We start from the raw sequence: 20,880 nt of genomic DNA on the forward strand, positions 1-20,880 counted from the left end.
TTTAATTATAATGTCTATTTGATTTTTACTCCCCACACTAGTATTTTAGAAACACTAAATTAAAAAAAAAAATTTATTGATAAAAAAGAAACACTGACAAAACCATAGGATAAGAGGGGTACAACTCCACACAATTCCCACCACCAGAACTACATATCCCATTCCCTCCCCTGATAGCTTTCTTAATCTTTATCCCTCTGGGAGTATGGACCCAGGGTCATAATGGGGTGCAGAAGGTGGAAGGTCTGACTTCTGTAATTGCTTCCCTGCTGAACATGGGCGTTGGCAGGTCGATCCATACTCACAGCCTGTCTCTTTCTTTCCCTAGTGGGGCAGGGCTCTGGGGAAGTGGAGCTCCAGGATACATTGGTGGGGTCATCTGCCCGGGGAGGTCCAGTTGGCATCATGGTAGCATCTGGAACCTGGTGGCTGAAAAAGAGTTAACATATAAAGCCAAACAAATTGTTGACTAATCATGAACCTAAAGGCTGGAATATTGCAAGGTGAAGATTTGGGGTCTCTGTTTTGAAGATAGCTAGTAGGCCTATTTTAGTTATATTCCAAAGGGCCCTTGACTATACTAGTTTTTTCCTGAGCCTGACATCTTATATGTCAGGCTCAGAAACACTTAATTTTATGTGGCTTATCAGGCCCAGAAAACTTAAATGATTGCCCTACATAGTTGTGACTAGTAAGGATGAGATCCAGATTAAGAAGTTAATGATTTTTCTTATTCACTATTCTTCCCATTTCTGTTGATTTTTACTAACTTGTGTCAATGATGTATGGGAGAGAGGATAACCCACAAGTTAGTCTTAATGTGTAAAGTTTAGTCGTTATATATTAACAAGGGCATATGCTCCAGTAACTAGTTTACAAAATCACCTGCCTAACTTCAAAGAGTCAGCTGATACTTACATAATGATATTCCTCAGTGCTCCAGACATTTCCCCAGGCATGCTTTATTTAGATTCTGTTCCTCTGAACATCAGTGTAAACCTCAGATGTATTTACTATATGTAGATTACCTGCAGTTAGCAAAAGCAGGCTAACCAAATCCCAGAGAGTTAAAACTAGCCCTTATAGCAGGCAGTGAGTAAAAATTCTGGCCAGTGTTGACTCTCAAAAGGTTCAAGTTCATAGCACTTAAAGATTGCTTTGCAGTTTTTTTTTTTTTAACTTAACTCTTTTGGGTGGTAATAAACCTTCATATGTTGTTGGCTGCTTCACTCGAGAAAGTCTGATTCATTGGTCTTCAGAAACACTTTTACTGGTTTTCCTTCCAGTAATCTGTAAGGCCTTGGAATCTTCTCATACCTCAGAATTGCTACTTAGAAATCTAAATGGTTGGAAAAAATCAAAACAGTCGTGTGCCTCTTTTAAGTGCATCTCATTACCAAGAGTCAGTGCCCACCGTGAAGCATATAAATAAATATCTGAATGTTTATGTAAATAAGCTCTTTTTTTTTTCTGTATGATTTCATATGATGTAGAGGATTTCACATGAGAGAAGCCCAAATACCACTCCAGTAGTGCAGCGAAGGAGATCGATCATTCAGGAACCTCAGACATGCAGTCCCATGCTTTAGCAATTGAGTTATTTTCTTGATCACAAATAAGTACTTTTTTAAAAAATAAAAAGTTGTAAATTTTACATTACTCATTTTTTTTGAACTTGCAGTTATATTCCAGTTCTCACTAAATTTTATCCTTACTAGATACATACCTTTCACATATATATATATATATATATATATATATATATATATATATATATATATATATATACACACACACATTCCTATTAATATCCAACATAGTGCTGAGTGGTATGTATATGTGTGTGTCTGAGAAGTAGTAAGTGTTTTGTCCAGGGTCACAGAACTGGTCAGTGATGATAGCAAACCAGTGACTCCTGGAACCACGCTCTTAATGTGGTGCATGTACTGTGACTATCACTGGACTACAACTAGAGGAAGCCGAGATGTTGATAAAGCTGTGGCAATAAAACTGGTGATCCCTATGAGAAGATTGAGTATGTTTCCCTGAGCTCGATTTCAAGTAATCTACGTCAGTATTCTGAAACATAATAAATTCTAGTACTGATCACATCCAGCTTCTTGTTTTATCCCCGGCAGCACATATACCAGAGTGATGTCTGGTTCTTTCTCTCCTCCTATCTTTCTCATTAATAAATTAGAGAGAGAAAGAAAATAGATTGAATGAAATAAAGTAAATAAAAGTAGCGAGATCGGGGGGCCAGGTGTTGATACATCCCACTGAGTGCAGGGACTCTGGCTCAAGCCCCTAGTTTCCCGAAGCAATGCTGCAGGTGTCTCTCTCTTTTCTATCTCCCCCTCTCCTCAATTTCTCTTTCCTGTCAAAGAAAAAAAAACTTTTTAAAATTTAGAGATACATAATATCATTCATGTTAATTTTTAAAAGATTTTGAAAATTATTTTATATTTATTTATTTTCCCTTTTGTTGCCTTTGTTTTTTATTGTAGTTATTGTTGTTATTGATGTCATTATTGTTAGAAAGGACAGAGAGAAATGGATAGAGGAGGGGAAGACAGAGAGGGGGAGAGAAAGACAGACACCTGCAGACCTGCTTCACCACTTGTGAAGTGACTCCCCTGCAGATGGGGAGCCGGGGGGCTCCATTTATGTTAAATTTAAGGTGACTTCTGCAGCAGCTAACTGAAGACAGTGCCACTAAAGTTTAGGGAAATTGAAGGGACAGACTACCTTGTGATTAGGAGAAAATGTTATTTCTCTTTTTTAGAATGCTTATTATTAATCACCATAGTTACCTGAACAATTTTGCCGTGTCTCTGCCCTCAAACAGCCAAACGATTGATCATATTACTAAACTGGTAGAAGAGCATGGCAGTGATATCTGGTGGACTCTTCCCCCCGAGCAGCTTCTTCCCAAAGAAGTTTTATCAAAGGTAAATTTCCATTTGTATAAAGCCTTAGTGCGTTCTTCTCCAGAGCTGAGTCTTGGCTCTCTTGGGCAACTTGAATGACAACTTAGGCATTGACTAGTAGTTGCATTGTCATGTAAAGTTAGTGAATTGATTCACTAAAAATAAGGAACAGCAGCTTGAGAGTAAAACTTTTTAAAAAAATTTAATTATAGACACTTGGTGTTCAATGTCCCTATCGAATGTGAGAGTTATTTCCTATCTTATATACAACTAAGGTTGGTTGTCCCTATTTGGATGACTTAAGGAGATATAATTGTGACTGAGAGAACAGTTCCCAACATTGGCACACAGGACCTTGTCAGATCTAAAGCAGAGTTAACTGGTAACATTGTACATGAAAAAAATCCAGGTTGAAAGAGAATTTCAAGAAATTAAAATAGTTCATATTAACACTAGTGAATGTAATTGATTGGCCACAGTCACTCTTATATGCAAATAAAGACATTGTACTCAATTGCAAAAAAATATTTAGAATAGTTTGAATGTCATTATAAAATACTAATTTAACCCTTGTATTTCATTTTCTTAAGACTTTGTACAAGGGGGTGTTTAATGTATGAATTGCGGGCTCTGGGTAATTAAAATGCTTTTTGGTTATCTTACTAGGTTGGTGGTGCTGATGACTTGGAATATGTACCAGGTCAGGATATTTTGGACATCTGGTTTGATAGTGGAATTTCATGGTCTCATGTTCTTCCAGGTAATTAAAAATAAAAGATTGTATTCCAATTAATACCAATCGAGTAGTGTTCAGAACAAATGTTGGTTAGTAAAAATCTGTAACTAAGACCTTTATTTGCTTGATTTGGAGATTCTTTTATAAGAAATAATCTTATATATGGATGGATCCTTGAATATTTACTTACTTTTTACCAGAGCACTCCTGAACTCTCACTTATGGTGATGCCAGGATTGAAACTGGGATTTCAGGAGTGAAAGTCTTATTTTCTCTCTTTCTCCCTTTCTTTCTTCTTTCTTTCTCTCTTCCCTTCTTTATTCTTTCTCTCTCTCTTTCTTTCTTCCTCTCTTTCAGATAGAGACAGGAAGAAAGGAATAAAGACAGTGAAAGAGACAAAATCACTAAGCCTTCATCAGTGCAGTGGGGGCCAAACTCAAACCTGGGCCACATGTTAGGGAAAAAGAGCTTTACTAAAACTAAATTTTCTAGAACAGGAAGTTCTCCCAGAAATTAATTATAAGAGATTTTACAATATGGCAGCATTTGAACTTGACTCTTTTTTTTTTTTAACCATCCAAGTTTCAATTCACTGTCATTTAGAAAGTCCTGGCACTTTATTTTTCACAGGTGTCCTGTTCAGAGGTTCATTACCCCAAAACTTGGCCTGTTTTGTCTTTTTTCTTTTGGTTTCACACATTATTTTGAAAAGCTCTTGCAGAAATTTTCTGAGTCTACATGTCCTTTTTCAGAATTATATTTCCCTTTCACCCAATTGCAACAATTCGAGTGGGAAAGGCACTGAGACTTTACCCTTACTGTGAATTTGTTGTATTTACTTTTTATTTGATGGACTGATGTTCTATTACTGGGTTGATGGGAAAACCATGATTATTTTTCTTTGCAAAAATGCATCACGGCTTTTCTGACAACTCAATATATTACTAAGGTGTTAGCAATTTTTGTGTTTAGGGCAGGGTCTGAAGCCATGTATTATTAAGATAACTGGTATAACTAAACACATTTTTACAAGTACTTCTTCCATATAAAAGTGCTTAAAAAACTATACCAGGAAAAAAATCTTTCTTAATCCTTCATCAGAAAATACCTGAGTCCCTTTATGATATATTTTAGTAATAACTAACATTTACTGAATGTTTGTTGTATGCTAAGCATTGCCCTAAGCATACGTTACTTATTTAATCTTTACTACAATCTAATAATGTAAGTAGGTTGTATCCTTGTTAAATGAAGAAATTAATCCAGAAAAGTAAAAGCTTTCAGCTAGTAAATGCTAAACCTGCCTTTCATTTACTCCTTCTTGTTGCCCTTGTTTATTGTTACAGTTATTGTTGTTGTTGATGTGGTCATTGTTAGAACACCTGCCTTTCAATTAAGTAAAGCCAAAGGCTACAAGTTTAGCCTCACACATAGTTCTTTTCCTTAAAAATCCTTTGTGCTCTGTGTGTTCATTCTCCCCAGTGCCTTCACATCCTGCCCTTTGGAAGATACTTTTTTTTAATTTAATTTCTTGATTGAGTGCATGCATCCACTCTGGTGCTTGACTCAGAGCCATATCTGCTCTTCGCCTGCACAACCTTGGTTTGACTGTAAACCTCTCACACTCTCACTTCCTCATCTATAAAAAGAACATGGCAGTCAGTGCCTGTCTCACAGGGATCCTAAGAACTAAATGAATTACTGAAATAATTGGATGCTCATCTTGTATCTGTTAAAATACAGCAACGATTTGTTATTATAAAAGATTTCCCTGGGAAGATTGGTGATGGGAGTGATTATGGACCTGCCCTTAATGTAGACAGTGCATTAGTCATTTATGGTTTGGGAGCTCATACACCAAGGTTTTAGTTTTTTTAATAGAATGTTATGGACTTATGTTGCTTTAAATACTGTAAAATTTGGGGAGTATAGCATCATTTCTCAGTATGCATTTAAGTCTCACCACACCCACCACCAAAGTTCTAGTGCCCAAGGTTTATTTTCTTTATCTATCTTGAGTGATAAGCTGGCAATGAGGGTAACAGCTTAAATGCACACAATCTAACCATTAGGCAAAGCATGACACAGAAATAAATAGCATGGCTGCTTTTAATTTAATATTTTGATGCATTTTCATTTTTCACTTCTAACTTAGATTACTTGGTTATTGTACTGTTTTTATTTTTTATTTATTTTAGGTAATGAACAAAGAGCAGATTTGTACTTGGAAGGAAAAGACCAGCTTGGTGGTTGGTTTCAGTCTTCCTTGTTAACAAGTGTGGCTCTAAAGAAACAAGCACCTTTTAAGTAAGTTTACTCCTGACTGAAGGAATAAGTGATCTCACCTTTGAGTACTTTACCAAATACTTGCCAACACGTGAAGCTGTGTGCTAAGTAATAAGCAACCATTTTTTTTTAAGAAAGTATTGATTAACAAAACCATAGGGTAGGAGGGGTACAATTCCACACAATTCCCACCACCCATTCTCCATATCCCACCCCCTCCCCTGATAGCTTTCCCATTCTCTATCCCTCTGGGAGCATGGACCCAGGGTCATTGTGGGTTGCAGAAGGTAGAAGGTCTGGCTTCTGTAATTGCTTCCCCGCTGAACATGGGCATTGACTGGTCAGTCCATACTCCCAGTCTGCCTCTGTCTTTCCCTAGTAGGGTGGGTCTGTGGGGAAGCAGAGCTTCAGGACACATTGGTGGGGTCTTCAATCCAGGGAAGCCTGGGTGGTATCCTGATGACAGCTGGAACCTGGTGACTGAAAAGAGAGTTAACATACGAAGCCAAACAAATTGTTGAGCAATCATGGACTCAAAGCTTGGAATAGTAGAGAGGAAGTGTTAGGGGGGTACTCACTGCAAACTCTAGTGTACTTCTGCTTTCAGGTATATATTTTGCAGTAGTTTACGGATACGTGTGGACATATGCTCTCTCTCACAGAAACTGGTGTATATCTAGGTTTTGGGACTTTGTTAGAAAGTGAACCACCTGAGATGGAATTAGAGTATACTATGAAAGGAAAGGTCTCACCCGAGTAATGAAGCTGAAGGGTTGTCATTCCACACGTGAAGTCTCTGGACACAGTCTGAAGTGAAGCATGTTGAGGTGGCAGTCGTTGTGTTGATTAGGTTGTGATCGGCAGATGCAACATTATTTGATATGGATTGGGAGAGGCATACGGGAAAGTGGGCCCTATCCAATGGTTCCAAGACTGGGGGAAGTAGAGGCTCTATAGTGGAGATGTGAGGTTCCTGCTGTCTTAGGGTTCAAAAAGACAATCGATAGTTAATGTTATCACATTATTTGGTAATTGCTTAACTTTGAAAAGTCATTTTGTTAGGGTTTGCTGTACAGGACCCAGTATCTTGTATATAGCTGTGCTATTGGTTGCTTCTTTTTTTTTTTTTTTTTTTTTTTAAAGATTTTATTTATTTATTTTTTTAATGAGAAAGATATGAGGAGAGAGAGAAAGAGCCAGACATCACTCTGGTACATGTGCTGCCGGGGACTGAACTTAGGACTTCATGCTTGAGAGTCTAGTTTCTTAGCCACTGCACCACCTCCCGGACCACTATTGGTTGCTTCTGATCTACTTGGTCTAGGCTTTTGAGAGAGTCTGCATATCAATTACACTGCATATATTGAGAAAAGATTCGTTTTGTGTTTTGAAAAACTTCGAGACATACAATTAATTTTCCCCCTCTCGTATTAATTAACTAGTGATGTATATGACTACATTTTACTAGGAGTGTACATAAACACCATTCCCACCACCAAAAGACTGTGACCCATCCCTCCCACCCACTCCCACCCCCCACTGGCCTAGGAAGCTGCATGTCTACCCCTCACCACAGGGTTTTTACTTTGGTGCCCTACTTACAATTTGGTCAGGTCCTACTTTTAGTTTCCCTTTCAGATCTTCTTCCTCAACTTCTGTTGATGAGTGGGATCATCCCATACTCATCTTTATCTTTCTGACTTAGCTCACTTAACATAATACCTTCTAGCTCTGTCCAAGATGGGTTAGAGAAGGTGGGTTCATTGTTCTTGATAGCTGCATAGTATTCCATTGTGTATCTATACCACAGCTTTCTCAGCCACTCATCTGTTGTTGGGCACCTGGGTTGCTTCCAGGTTTTAAATTGTGCTGCTATGAACATAGGAGTACACACCTCTTTTTGATTGGGTGTTATAGAGTCCTTGGGGTATAACCCCAGGAGAGGAATTACTGGATCATATGGAAGGTCCATAAGCAATAATTTTTAACTGCTTTATAGTCTGTGGTCTTAGGAGAATTACCAGTATATTGAAATTAAAGAAAACAGAGAAGTCTGGCACCCTAGTTTACTTAGATAATGTGCTGCTTTGTCATGTGCTTTATCCAGGTTATAGCCCAGCTCCTACCACACTGAAGGGATCTTCTAAGCTCCGGCCTCTTACTCATTCTCTCTGGCTCTTTGTCTCTAAGGGAAAAAGGAGGGGGGGAGAAACTGATACCTTTCTGACTCTAAGAAAAAGAGAAGGGACGGGGGGGAGGGGGGGGGCAGATACCAAGAAGTCTTGTCACTCTGATTTAAGTCATAGTTCCTGTAATTTAACGCCATCACTGAGGAGGGAAGGTACCCTGTAAAGACTGCTGGGTGGCTCTGTCCTTGTATCTGTAATACCCACAAGTGCCTGATGAGGGAAACCCTTCCTTTAGTTAACTTTATTAAACTAGACTTTCTTACTTAGTTTCAAAGAATTGTTTTTCTTTATTCACAAGTGTAGACAGAAGTTTTAATCAGAGAGATTCTTAAGTATCTTAAAATTTTTGCTGTCTTCAAATGCAAACTTAGCTGGGGAAATTGCGTAGTATGCATAGATGTGTGGGAGTTACTTGGGAGTGTCCACAGATTTGTATCCCAGCACCAACAGCCAGAGGCCTCTGATGATCTGGTCAAAAAATAAAATTAGGCTGGGGAGATAGTTTTAAAGATAAGTATATAAAATGAAAACCCATGCCACCACAGTTACATGTCTGTTTCTTACATTTCTGGGCACCGAGCCCCAAAAATAACCCTGGAAAAAACAAAACAGTAGAACAGCAGATATTTCTTTTAAATCATCTTTTAGAAATGATAAACCTATTTTAAAAATACATTTTCCTGGTTTTAATGAACAAAATGGGTACATAAGTGATGTTGAGGAAATACTTGAGAGAATGTATGCATCTAAAACGTTTTTGTGGGGGCCAGGCAGTAGCGCAGCAGGTTAAGTGCACAAGGACTGGCACAAGGATCTTGGTTCAAGACCCTGGCTCCCCACCTGCAGGGGGGTGGCTTCACAGGCAGTGAAGCAGGTCTGCTGGTGTCTTTCTCTTTCCCTCCCTGTCTTCCCCTCCTCTCTCCATTTCTCTTTGTCCTATCCAACAACAACAATGGCAGCAAAGACAACAATAACAAGGGCGACAAAAATGGAAAATAAAAATGGCATCCAGGAGCAGTGGATTTGATGGGTATGCTTAGCCAGGTGCACCACCACCGGGCGGCTGAGTTGTATTTGTAGATTTGTAGTGCAGGCACCGGACCCCAGCGATAACCGTGGAAAAAAAGAAAAACTCTTATATAAAATGTTTTTGTTTAAGTAGAGGTCTTTGTATTTAGCAGTTTTCATAAACTGCTGCGACGTCCCTTCATTCTTTTGTTCCTTCCTTGCTTCCCTCATTCCTTTCTCATAGGAACTCGAGAGGCAGTGAAAGAGACCATAGCACAGAAACTTCCTTCAGCGCAGTGGGGACTCGCTCAAACCTGGGTCACGTGCAAAGCAAAGCTGCACACTATCCAAGTCAGCTCTTTCACCAACCCATGCCATGAGTTCTTATGAAAAGTTTCCATATCTTTTTTGACATCTGCCAAAACTGTTTTATGTTGTTTCAGATTAGCATATGCTTTTAATCTGTAAGCTATCTTTGAGAAGATCATTCTAATGTGTTCATTGTTGTAACTACTGGTGTGTCTTGACAGGACTGTGATGATTCATGGATTCACTCTTGGTGACAAGGGAGAAAAGATGTCCAAGTCTCTTGGGAATGTTATTGACCCAGATATTGTCATCAATGGGGGGCAGGTAGGTGGTTCCTTCAAGACTTATATATCATTTGGGTCTGGGGAGATAGCATAATAGTTATTCAAAAGACTTTCATGCCTAAGGCACTAAGGCTCCAGGTTCAACCCCCAACACCACCATGAACCAGAGCTGTGCAGTGTTCTGGTCTCTCTCTATGCATATCTTTCTCTCTGTATCTCTCCTTAAAAGTGTATATATATTTTACATACATGATTTTAATGGAAAAAAGGAAAGACTGGGACTCATCATAATTGCTATATATCATGTTTCATTATTCTTGTAAATTATACACTTTAAAGCAACTCATGAATGAACATCAGATAGAGGCTACTAGTAATTTGGATTATTTTGGAGTTGCTTTCAGAGGAAAAAATTACCTGTCTGTTATTCTATTTGTTTGGCTTTTTACCTTCCTCTGACTGTCTATAGTTATTTCTCTGTGTACAGACTTGCTGGGCTAGGGAATGAATATTCAAAGCTGGGGGCAGACTAGCTTTCAGCCCCCAGCCCTCAAGACACAGTTGTAAGCATGAGCTATAATTGATGGGTGCAGATAGCACCACAGACAGGTGAAGTATCAGCGTCTATACAAAACTATAGCGTGTACACTTCTTTTACTTATTTTTCATTAGTGATTTAATATTTATTTACAAGATTTTAAGATAATAGGGGCATATGCTTCTTTTTCTAGTTTTGTTTTCTTACATGCAGCCTGATTTCTGAGCTTGTTAATGATTATTTCACTATAATGTAGATAGATTTTATAGGCAAATACTTCTAATTTGTTTACCTAATTGGAATTGAAAGCCACTGTATGTTTCTGTGTTTTGTTTTGTTTCTTCAACTGAAAAGGATCAAAGGAAAGAGCCTCCCTATGGTGTTGATGTCCTTCGCTGGTGGGTGGCCGAGTCCAACATCTTCTCTGAAGTGACCATTAACCCTTCCGCACTTAATGCAGCCAGGGATGACATTAGCAAGGTAGAGCCAGTGTTACTCATTGTTCCCAATGAAAGAGTATAAAATCACTGTGAGAATTATTGAGACACATTTTGTAGTTTGGCACTGCAATACTGAATGAAAAAGAATCGTTCCACACGTGATAAGCATGTGCCAATATTCTGGGTGGCCTTGCAATGTAAAAGTTACCGTATTTGAGGATCTGGGTTCAAGTCTCTGACCCCCAGGAGCAGGTGGGAGGCTTCATGAGTGGTGCTGTGGGGTGTCTCTTTCTCTTTACCTCCCTCTCACAACCCCTTCTCTATTCCTCTCTTTCTATATCAGAAAAAGAAACAAAAGGTGGGGGGGAAGCTGCTGGGAGTACTTATTCGTCATGCAGGCACCAAGCACCAGCCACTCTGATGGCAAACTAAGATCTGCCTTTACTTGGCAATATGAGTAGTAATACTAACCCTTTTATACTACCCATTTATAATTTATTTATTTTTAATTTTTGTTTATAAAATGGAAATATTGACAAGACCATAGCATAAGAAGGGTACAATTCCACACAGGTCCCACCACTAGACGTCTATATCCCATCCCCTCCTGTAATAGCTTTCCTGTTCTTTATCCCTCTGGGAGTATGGACCCAGGATCACTATGGGGTGCAGAAGGTGGAAGGTCTGGCTTCTGTAATTGCTTCCCTGCTGAACATGGGTGTTGGCAGGTGGAGCCATACTCCCAGCCTGTCTCTCTCGTTCCCTAGTGGGGGAGGAGCCTGGGGAGGCGGGGCTCCGTAATTTCTAAATGACTATATAAAATATGTGGCATGATACCTTTATACACTTTTCATGAGCTTTGTGACCTTTCATATTTTTTCCATTTATCTTTTTCTTTTTCTTTTTTCATGAGCAACTGTTGATTAAACTGTTTGGACTCAGAGTTATAAATTGAATGACAGCATTACAAAAAGAATGATTAAATCTTTATATGTACCATCTAGGGGTTGGCCATTTCTCTGAATGAACTGTTGGAGTGATTTTTGGTTTTGTTTTGGTTTGGTTTTGGTAGTCTATTTGGAAATATGTAGATATAATTTTTAAAAATCCCCCTAAGACAATAGCATGGATTGGATAAAAATGATAAAGAAATGAAAATTTTTTAGTCAGTATTGAAGACCTTGTATGCATGTTTTTTTGTTGTTTTTTTTTTAACTGCTGTTTGTTTTTCATTACTAGCTTAGAAATACACTCCGCTTTCTTTTGGGAAATGTGGCTGGCTTCAATCCAGAAACAGATTCCGTCCATGTCAATAACATGTATGTCATAGACCAGTATATGCTACACTTACTGCAGGACTTAGCAAATAAGGTAAGTGAATTCATAAGTGTTTAGAAACTAGAGATATCATCATTATTGTACTTTGAGATTGGAGCTCCATTTTGGACCATCCATGCTAGAAATAGTAATTAGCTTTGAGGAAGGTTATATGTGGTAAATTCTGCACGTTGACAGATTGATTTTAGGTATAAAATTTCTTGCTTTGTTTCTCAGAAGAACGGACACATACGCAGCTGGTAGAAGCAATTGATCCAAGCTTCCCATCAGACCGATTTTTCTCTCAAGATGAGCTCCTCACCTTTCTCAAATGACTACTTCTGTGTGTCTCGTAAGAGAGCACTCATTTTTATATAAATGCAGATTGAGTTTTCCCAAAATACAAAAAAGTCAAAGATGAGCATGTAGGTTTTTGCCCAGTTTTACTTCCCAAGTGAAAATATAGGAACACTGGTGACTTACACTCTGCTATTTTAGAAAATTTCATTATTTAAAAGCTGGCTCTTTCTTGTGCTGAGAGCTCTTTTGTACTTTGTAGATATGCAGTGTTTTCTGAGGGCAGTCAGATTTGATATCCAGAAGTGATATTTGTCTTCCCTAGGGCCTTTTTCCCTATTTCCTGTTTTTTTGGTTTTTTTGCCTTTGAAGTGTAGTTTTTCTTTTTTTAAATTTTATTTATTTATTTATTTATTTTCCCTTTTGTTGCCTTTGTTGTTTTATTTTTGTAGTTATTATTATTGTTATTGATGTCATTGTTGTTAGATAGGACAGAGAGAAATGGAGAGAGGAGGAGAAGACAGAAAGGGGGAGAGAAAGACAGACACCTGCAGACCTGCTTCACTGCCTGTGAAGCGACTCCCCCTGCAGGTGGGGAGCTGGGGGCTTGAACCGGGATCCTTACTCCGGTCCTTGCGCTTCGTGCCAGGTGTGCTTAACCTGCTGCGCTACCGCCCGACTCCCTAGTTTTTCTTTTTAAAAAAAAAATTTTTTTTTAATTGGGGGACTAATGGTTTACAGTCAACAGTAAAATACACTAGTTTGTACACATGTAACATATCCATTCAAGCCCCACTATGTCCTCCTCTGCCGTCATGTTCCTGTGAAATGTAGTTTTTCATTTCCTTACCCCAGCCTCCAATGTGTTTGTTCCTTAGATCACGGAATCATATAAACAGTATGACTTTGGAAAAGTTATTCGGCTATTACGAGCATTTTATACCAGAGAACTCTCTAACTTTTATTTCAGTATAATCAAAGATAGGTATGTATAACTGAAATATATGCTACACAGCAAATATTATTTGATCATCTTCCAACTGTATGCTTACAAATACTGGGCTTATGGCAGGGAGTGCCATGATGCAGTTAAGTTAGGTTCTAGAGTTAAGCCTGAAAAGGTAGATTAGTGTCCTGTGACTTGCTGCCTTATTGGTTTGGGGCAACTTATCTTATGGTCTTCACTGCCTATATTATTAGTGAAAGAGAGCAAGACAGTGCTCTCAGCCACATGCTGTGCCATCAGGGATTGAGCTTTGCATCTTCCCCATGTAAGTTCTGCAATCTCCTGGGCCCCCTCCCTGTGTAAGGCACACAGCATGCATGATCACAGCTGTGAGGGATATGCAGCACACCTGGTCACAGTGTAATCTTGGTTTCTTCATTTCAACACCTATCTCTTAAGGTGGTTATGAGAGTGAAACAGGTTATGCCCTTTGGTAAAGTAGGTGCAGTGGGAATCTGGCAGTTGGGGCAGTCAGTACTGATCCTACTTCCTAGTCTGCACACCTGAAGAGGGAGGGGAAATAGAACATAGCAGCTTTGTATGGCATCAGCAGTGGCCTGTTAGGTGAGGGTCTGGTGCTGTCTTCATTTGTGGTGTGCAGGTGACGGCTCTACCTTTTGGGACGCTCCATACCTCGGTTGTCACCCCCCAGGCTCTCCCCTTACATACAGGTAGTATACGGGTAGTATTACAGCTGGGAAGTCATTTGTTAAGTACCATCACCCAATAGATAAGTGTCCTCTAACACAGTACTCTGGACTCTAGCTACTGTGTACCTGAAAAGCAGGTTGGATATAACATATGTATGTATGTATGTATGTATATTTTCCCCCTCATTGGGGGGTTAGCGGCTTACAGTACAATGTGGACTCATGGGTACATCAAGACCCCAAGGCTCTTTTTACACTCTTCCCAAACCTCTCCCTCTTTTACTATTATTTATTTATTTATTTATTTTAAAGAGAGATATACAAAGAGAAAGACAGTGAAAGACCAGAGCTCTGCTCAGCTTTGGCTTTGTGGTGGTGCTGGGGATTGAAACTGGGACTTCAGAGCCTCTGGCATGAAGGTGTTTTGCATAAGCATTTTGCTGTCTGCCCAGCTCTCCCTAGAATCTTTGGCTCTGATGCAGCACACCTGGATATAGTATATTAAGTGGGGGGAGGGGGACGACAGCCGCTGCTGCAACTAGAAGGAAGTAAAGTGGAACTGAGGTTGTAGAGACATTGCATTAGCCACAGTAAGACCAGTATTCATATAGAAAGTGTTGTCACTACTCACTCAGTAGTTTTTTTCAGACTTTATTGTGAAAATGCCAGCGACCCCAAGCGACGCTCCTGCCAGACTGCATTAGCTGAGATTTTGGATGTCATAGTTCGTTCTTTTGCTCCCATTCTCCCACACTTGGCTGAAGAGGTATTCCAGCACATACCTTATGCTACGGGTAAGGAATATGCCACCTACTCTCAGACTGAGAAGACCCCCCACCCCACCCCACCCCCACCCAGCAGAGCACAGCTTCTCATTCCATCTGCATCTTATCAGGGGCTGCTGCTCAGCTGTAACATACTTGGCAACACGGTGGGGCTTGGAGTTTCAGAGTGACTGGCCTTCAAGTTACTTAGAAGTGCTTTCAGAAATGTAGTAGTAGCTTGACTAAACTGAGAAAGGACACTTTTTTTTTTTTTAACCAAACCACTGATCAACTCTGGTCATGGTGGTACAGGGGACTGAACCTGAGACCATGGAGCCTTAGGCATGAGAGTCTCTTTGCATAACCACTGTGTTATCTATCTGCACCCTGGGACACTTTTTCTTAAAATTCTTTTAGAAATGTTGGAGATACATTTTAGTGTTTTGCTTTTTTTTTTTTTCTGCACAAATATAATGCCATTTGATTTTTTTAAAAAAATGTATTTCCCTTTTGTTGCCCTTGTTGTTATTGTTGTAGTTATTATTGATGTTGTTGTTGGATAAGACAGAGAGAAATGGAGAGAGGAGGGGAAGACGGGGAGAGAAAGATAGACACCTGCAGACTAGCTTCACTGCTTGTGAAGCGACTCCCCTGCAGGTGGGGAGCTGGGGGCTTGAAAGGATCCTTAGGCCAACCCTTGGCTTTGCGCCACCTGACTTAACCCTCTGCACTACCGCCCAACTCCCTTGATTAGAAACTATAGTTGTTTGAAAGAGGAGGAAAGGTGACTCATGCTTTTACTACCTAGAGCAGTTGTTATTAGCATTGGGCCATTTCAGAGACCCAGGAGTTAGTACAACAAAAAGTCCACTCTTTTAAGTATGAGATCCTGAGTTTGATACTTCTCACTGTGTGTGACAGAGAGCTGCTTTGGCCTCTTGTTTTCTCTCCTTTGCCCCTGCCCTTTGCCTGTCTATTTTGACTTTTTTAAATATTTATTTATTCCCTTTTGTTGTCCTTATTGTTTTATTGTTGTAGTTATTATTGTTGTTACTGATGTCATTGTTGTTGGATAAGACAGAGAGAACTGGAGAGAGGAAGGGACGACAGAGCCGGGGAGAGAAAGACAGACACCTGCAGACCTGCTTCACCGCTTGTGAAGCGACTCCCCTGCAGGTGGGGAGTCGGAGTCTCGAACTGGGATCCTTACGCTGGTCCTTCCACTTTGTGTCACCTGCGCTGAACCCGCATGCCCGACTCCCGGCTTTTATTTTCTTTGAGAGCTTATTTTATATTTTATTCATTGCTTTGTTTGCTTTTTGGTTACTGTGTTTGTAACAGAGTACTGCTCAGTTCTACTGGGAATTGAACTTGGAACTTCTTTCATGCAAGTCTAGTCTGTTTCTGCTGCACTATCTTCCATATACTATTTTATGTTTTGTTTTAAAAAATGAGTATTTTCAAATACTGGTATAATTATATGCTTGATAAACTGGCTCCATATTTCTTATTTCCATAAATCTGCTTTCCTGTGAAGAGAGAATATTGATGAATAGTGTTTTACGTAGTTCAGAAGCACAACATTAGTTTTTCTTTCTTGCTTTAAGAACCCAAGAGTGTTTTCCGTACTGGATGGATTCATACAAGTTCAATCTGGAAGAAGCCTGGGTTGGAGGAAGCAATAGAGAGTGCGTGTGCAATGAGAGATTCATTTCTTAAAAGCATCCCTGGAAAAAATGCCGCTGAGTATGAAGTTATCATTGTAATAGAGCCTGGACTGCTCTTTGAGATAATAGAGGTTAGCAGCAATGTTGCCGTGTGTAAATGGTATTAGTATCATATGACTTCACCTGAAATTTGTTTACCAAAATCACTATATAGAACTTAATACTTTTAATTAAAATATTAGTATTTCTGTCTTCTAATATGATCACTATCTGTATTATTGATACGGGTTTTTTTTTTTTCAGTTTTTTCTTCTCTTTTAAACATACACTCTATTGCCATTTACTTTATAAATATTTAGCATAGAAAAGCTATGCTAAATATCTGTTTGAAGTGCAAGCTTTCATATTAATTTTAGATGGCAGGTAACGCAAATCTATGGCAGTAATATATGCATATGCAGAAATTGGGGGTTTTGTTTTAATTTAATTTTATTCACCTAGGCCAAATTAAAAACAAAGTATTTTTCTTTCATTCTTATGAGATCTTTAGAAATGCTGTTATTTTGAATTTCTTTCTTTTTTCTTGTGAGAGACCAGTACACTGTTCAGCCCTGACATAACCTGGTGCCAGGGATTAAACCTGCAGCCTCTGTGACTTCAAGCCTGCAGTAGACTAATTTTTTTAATTGTTTTAATTTTTTTAATCTTTTATTTATTGGATAGAGACAGCCAGAAATCAAGAGGGAAGGGGGTGATAGAGAGAGAGAGAGACAGACACCTGCAGCACTGCTTCACCACTTGTGAAGATTTTCCCATGGCAGGTGGGGACTGAGGGCTCGAACCTGGGTCCTTGCTCATTGTAATACGTATGCTCAACCAGGTGCGCCACCACCTGGCCCCAAGTAGACCAATTTCTTCAATTTGTTTTACCAGAACACTACCTAGTTCTGGCTTATGGTGTGGCTGGGGATTGAACCTTGGGCAGAAAAGTCTTTTTGCATAACCATTATGCTGTCTTCCCAACCCTTGTCTGTTTGATTTAATGCCCAGAAGAGAAAGCTCCTCAGGCAAATCATTCTTGAACCTTACCTCATCTGTAAAATGAGGATAGTAAACACTGTATAGGTGTATTGTGTCGAGTAAAAATAAGATATTTTGAAGTCATTGGGATAGAACATAGTGAATGTTACTGATTGCAAATTTTTAGTTACAAATTCATGCCAGTAAGAACTAACAGATATAGGATTAATGTAGGAGATACTAAAGATTCCTTAGTAAATATCAGTATAAGAAAGCACAGCTTTTTATACCCTCAGTCTGTGGACATAGTGACTTTGACTGCTTGTTTCCAGATGCTACAAGCTGAGGAGACTTCCAGCAGCTCTCAGTTAAATGAATTAATGATGGCTTCCCAGACAACTTTACTCTCTCAGGAACCTCGGACATTAGCTGCAGATGTCACTGAGCTTAAGGGAACATTCCTGATCAATTTGGAAGGTAAGGAAATGATGAGAACAAGCTGTATTTGGAGCATTGAGTAATTACAGGTCAGCCCCAGCATTCCAGGGGTTCAGTGTATCCTGAAGATGGATATATCCCTGGGAGACCTTACTGACTAGGGAACTGTGAAAACAGTGGCACTTTCTGAACCAGTTTTGCAGAGTTCAACCAGAATGTGTCAGGAACACGTGGCCAATTTGGGGTGGATTTCACCTCCTGTCCTGTGAGCGAAGTTCAGCCAGCCTCACTCCTCTTTGACTTGCAGCCCAGTCCATTGACAGATTCCACCTACCTTTACCCCGAGTTGATTCTAAAACTCATTTGATAAATTCAGGGCAAATACATTCCATTTCACTGTGTGTGGGACACTTTTTCATTCAGATTGGAGAAAATGGAGTAGTGGGTGACACCACAGACTTCCCCTGGTACCAGTGTCACCTTCTGTGTGGTGCCAGGGTTCAAACCCAGGCCACATGTATAACAGTGCAGGCACTCTATCCAGTGACCTTTTCTCCAGCTCTCACACCCCAGAGTAAAAGGCCACTACTAGTGGTTTGTGTTTGTTGAAACCAGAGTACTGCTCGGCTGTGGCTTAATAAGCTGCTGGGAAATTTAACCTCTGACCTTCTAGCTTCAGGAGTGCAAGTCTGGTATGAAACTGCTGCACAGCACCTGACTCTAGTGAACCATTCTTCATGAGGGGTTAAGGAAGTTTTATTGGGGGAGTCGGGCGGTGGCACAAAGCGCACCGACCAGAATAAGGATCCCAGTTTGAGCCACAGCTTCCCACCTGCAGGGGAGTCGCTTCACAAGCGGTGAAGCAGGTCTGCAGGTGTCTTATCTTTCTCCCCCTGTCTTCCACACCTCTCCATTTTTCTCTGTCCTATCCAACAACAGCTACAACAATGAAAAACAAGAGCAACAGAAGGGAATATTAAAAGATTTTTTAAAAGGAAGTTTTATTGAACTCACCTGTATAATAGTGTATCAGAGGGGTTAATGGTTTACAGTATAGTTGTTGACACAAGTACAGTTGTATCTTACAGGCAGGTTATTTTTAATTTTTTTTTTTTTTTACATTTATTTCCTTCTGTTGCCCTTGTTTTATTGTTGTAGTTATTGATGTCGTCGTTGTTGGATAGGACGGAGAGAGGGGGATAGAAAGATAGACACCTGCAGACCTGCTTCACCGCCTGTGAAGCGACTCCCCTGCAGGTGGGGAGCCGGGGCTTGAACCGGGCTTTATGCCGGTCCTTGCGCTTTGCGCCACCTGTGCTCAACCCGCTGCGCTACCGCATGACTCCCCAGGCAGGTATTTTTAAATGAGAGACCAGAGCACTGCTCAATCCTATGCAGTGCTCAGGTGGAACTCGGGGCCTCAGACATGCAAGCCATGCACCTACTGTTAGTCACTGAGTCATCTCCCCAGTCCAAGCAAGCATCTTGACAGTTATTTCCGCTTGAGTGTTCCTGTCAGTTTATTTGTGCTGATGGAAATGGAGACAGAATGACGTTAACCAAGTGTAGTGTGCAGATATTTTGGGAAAAGTGATGATTCTTATGCTTTTCATAATGCTCAGGAACAAGCAGGAGATAGAGGTGAGTTTGTTGACATCAGTTTACATTTGAGACGTGGAAGTACTCAAGTAACAAGATTCTAGCTTGCCGTGCTTTTCAAAAGGCTAGCACATTTTCCCGTGTACAATGACTAGAAAATAATTTACTGTTATCAGCTGATGTCTAATAGTAGTGGTTTTTGTTTCCTTTTGTCCACATCATGAAATTTTAAGTGAGGATACAGTTACAATATACAATCAGTATTAGATGTGTAGCCGGAGGGTCAGTGTATGTAAGTTATGAGCCCTGCCAGGGATAAGAGCTGGGCCCCCACTTTCAGAAAATCACAGGACGTCCCAGGGACTGGATTCTTCTGTCGCCAAGCTGTGTGATTCTGCTGGGTTGCCTGTTTCACCTTCCTAAGGCAGGTGAAAGCTCTGAAAAAAAGGTCTTCTGGCAAACTGCTCAAGCACTAAAGAGCAATACTAGTTAAATGGCTCACGCAAAGTGCTCTTTCACAGGTGGGGATATTCGGGAAGAGTCTTCATATAAAGTGATAGTCGTGCCAACCACCAAAGAAAAGTGCCCTCGTTGCTGGAAGTACACAGCCACGTCTTCAGGCACTCTCTGTCCTCGATGTGCAGAAGTTGCTGGAAAGTAGCATCTGACTGGATGGATGGTTCTGAGCAAAAGCGCCCCAACAGCACTGCTGGGAAGTGAGGTGGACTGATTTCAATACTGAGGATAAATCTCCAGAGGCTCAAGTAGTGGGTGGAGGAATAAAGGTCAGAGCTAGAACTGCAAGTTGTTCCTGTAAGTAGATAACATGTGTGTATATAACCTGTGGGGAAAAGATACATGCAGATGGATATGGCTGTAAACAATGAACTCACTCGGTACACAGCTATTGAACATGCCTGCCTTCAGATAGGACTGAAAAGAAAATGTTTTATATTTTATAAATCTTTTTGACTCAGTATTTAATATGCTTAAAAAATAAAGGCCTTCTACTGATATTGGTGTGGAAATTGTACACTGTAGAGTGAAAAAATATATAGTTGAAAGGGAATGACAGGTATGTTTCCCTTAAGAGATAATGACAAGTATGCTTCCTTTAAGAGATAAAGGGTGATTCCTTTCTGCTTTAGTACAAATACCTATCTTGTCACGGTAGCTAGTGCCCTTCCACGCCCACCCCCAATACCCTACTGGAAAGAAGTCACCAGATTTGTTCTTTTTTTGCCACCACAGGGGCCTTGGTGCTACTCCACTGTTCCCAGCAGGTTTGTTTGTTTTGTTTTCTCCAGAAAAAGACACCTGCAACACTGCTTGTGAACTTCTGTAGGTGGGGAACAGGGGCTGGAAATTGTGTCCTTGTGCACAGTGGTAATGTGTGCAATCT

General features: G+C 40.0%; 1 protein-coding gene across 1 annotated transcript in view; it reads left to right on the forward strand.

Moving 5' to 3' along the window:
• Nucleotides 1-20,492, forward strand: part of IARS2 (isoleucyl-tRNA synthetase 2, mitochondrial) — a 52,833-nt gene extending 32,341 nt beyond the window's left edge. Inside the window, exons 13-23 of the mRNA XM_007521316.3 lie at nt 2,849-2,951; nt 3,597-3,690; nt 5,865-5,973; nt 9,680-9,782; nt 10,635-10,760; nt 11,960-12,091; nt 13,213-13,319; nt 14,639-14,784; nt 16,362-16,552; nt 17,774-17,918; nt 20,000-20,492. Of these exons, the coding sequence (XP_007521378.1) occupies nt 2,849-2,951; nt 3,597-3,690; nt 5,865-5,973; nt 9,680-9,782; nt 10,635-10,760; nt 11,960-12,091; nt 13,213-13,319; nt 14,639-14,784; nt 16,362-16,552; nt 17,774-17,918; nt 20,000-20,139 (1,396 nt within the window). The 3' untranslated portion in view covers nt 20,140-20,492. The remainder of the gene's footprint in view (nt 1-2,848; nt 2,952-3,596; nt 3,691-5,864; nt 5,974-9,679; nt 9,783-10,634; nt 10,761-11,959; nt 12,092-13,212; nt 13,320-14,638; nt 14,785-16,361; nt 16,553-17,773; nt 17,919-19,999) is intronic.
• The last annotated feature ends 388 nt before the right edge of the window (nt 20,493-20,880 follow it).

This window comes from Erinaceus europaeus, chromosome 19 (genome assembly GCF_950295315.1).
Source record: "Erinaceus europaeus chromosome 19, mEriEur2.1, whole genome shotgun sequence".
NCBI lineage: Eukaryota > Metazoa > Chordata > Mammalia > Eulipotyphla > Erinaceidae > Erinaceus > Erinaceus europaeus.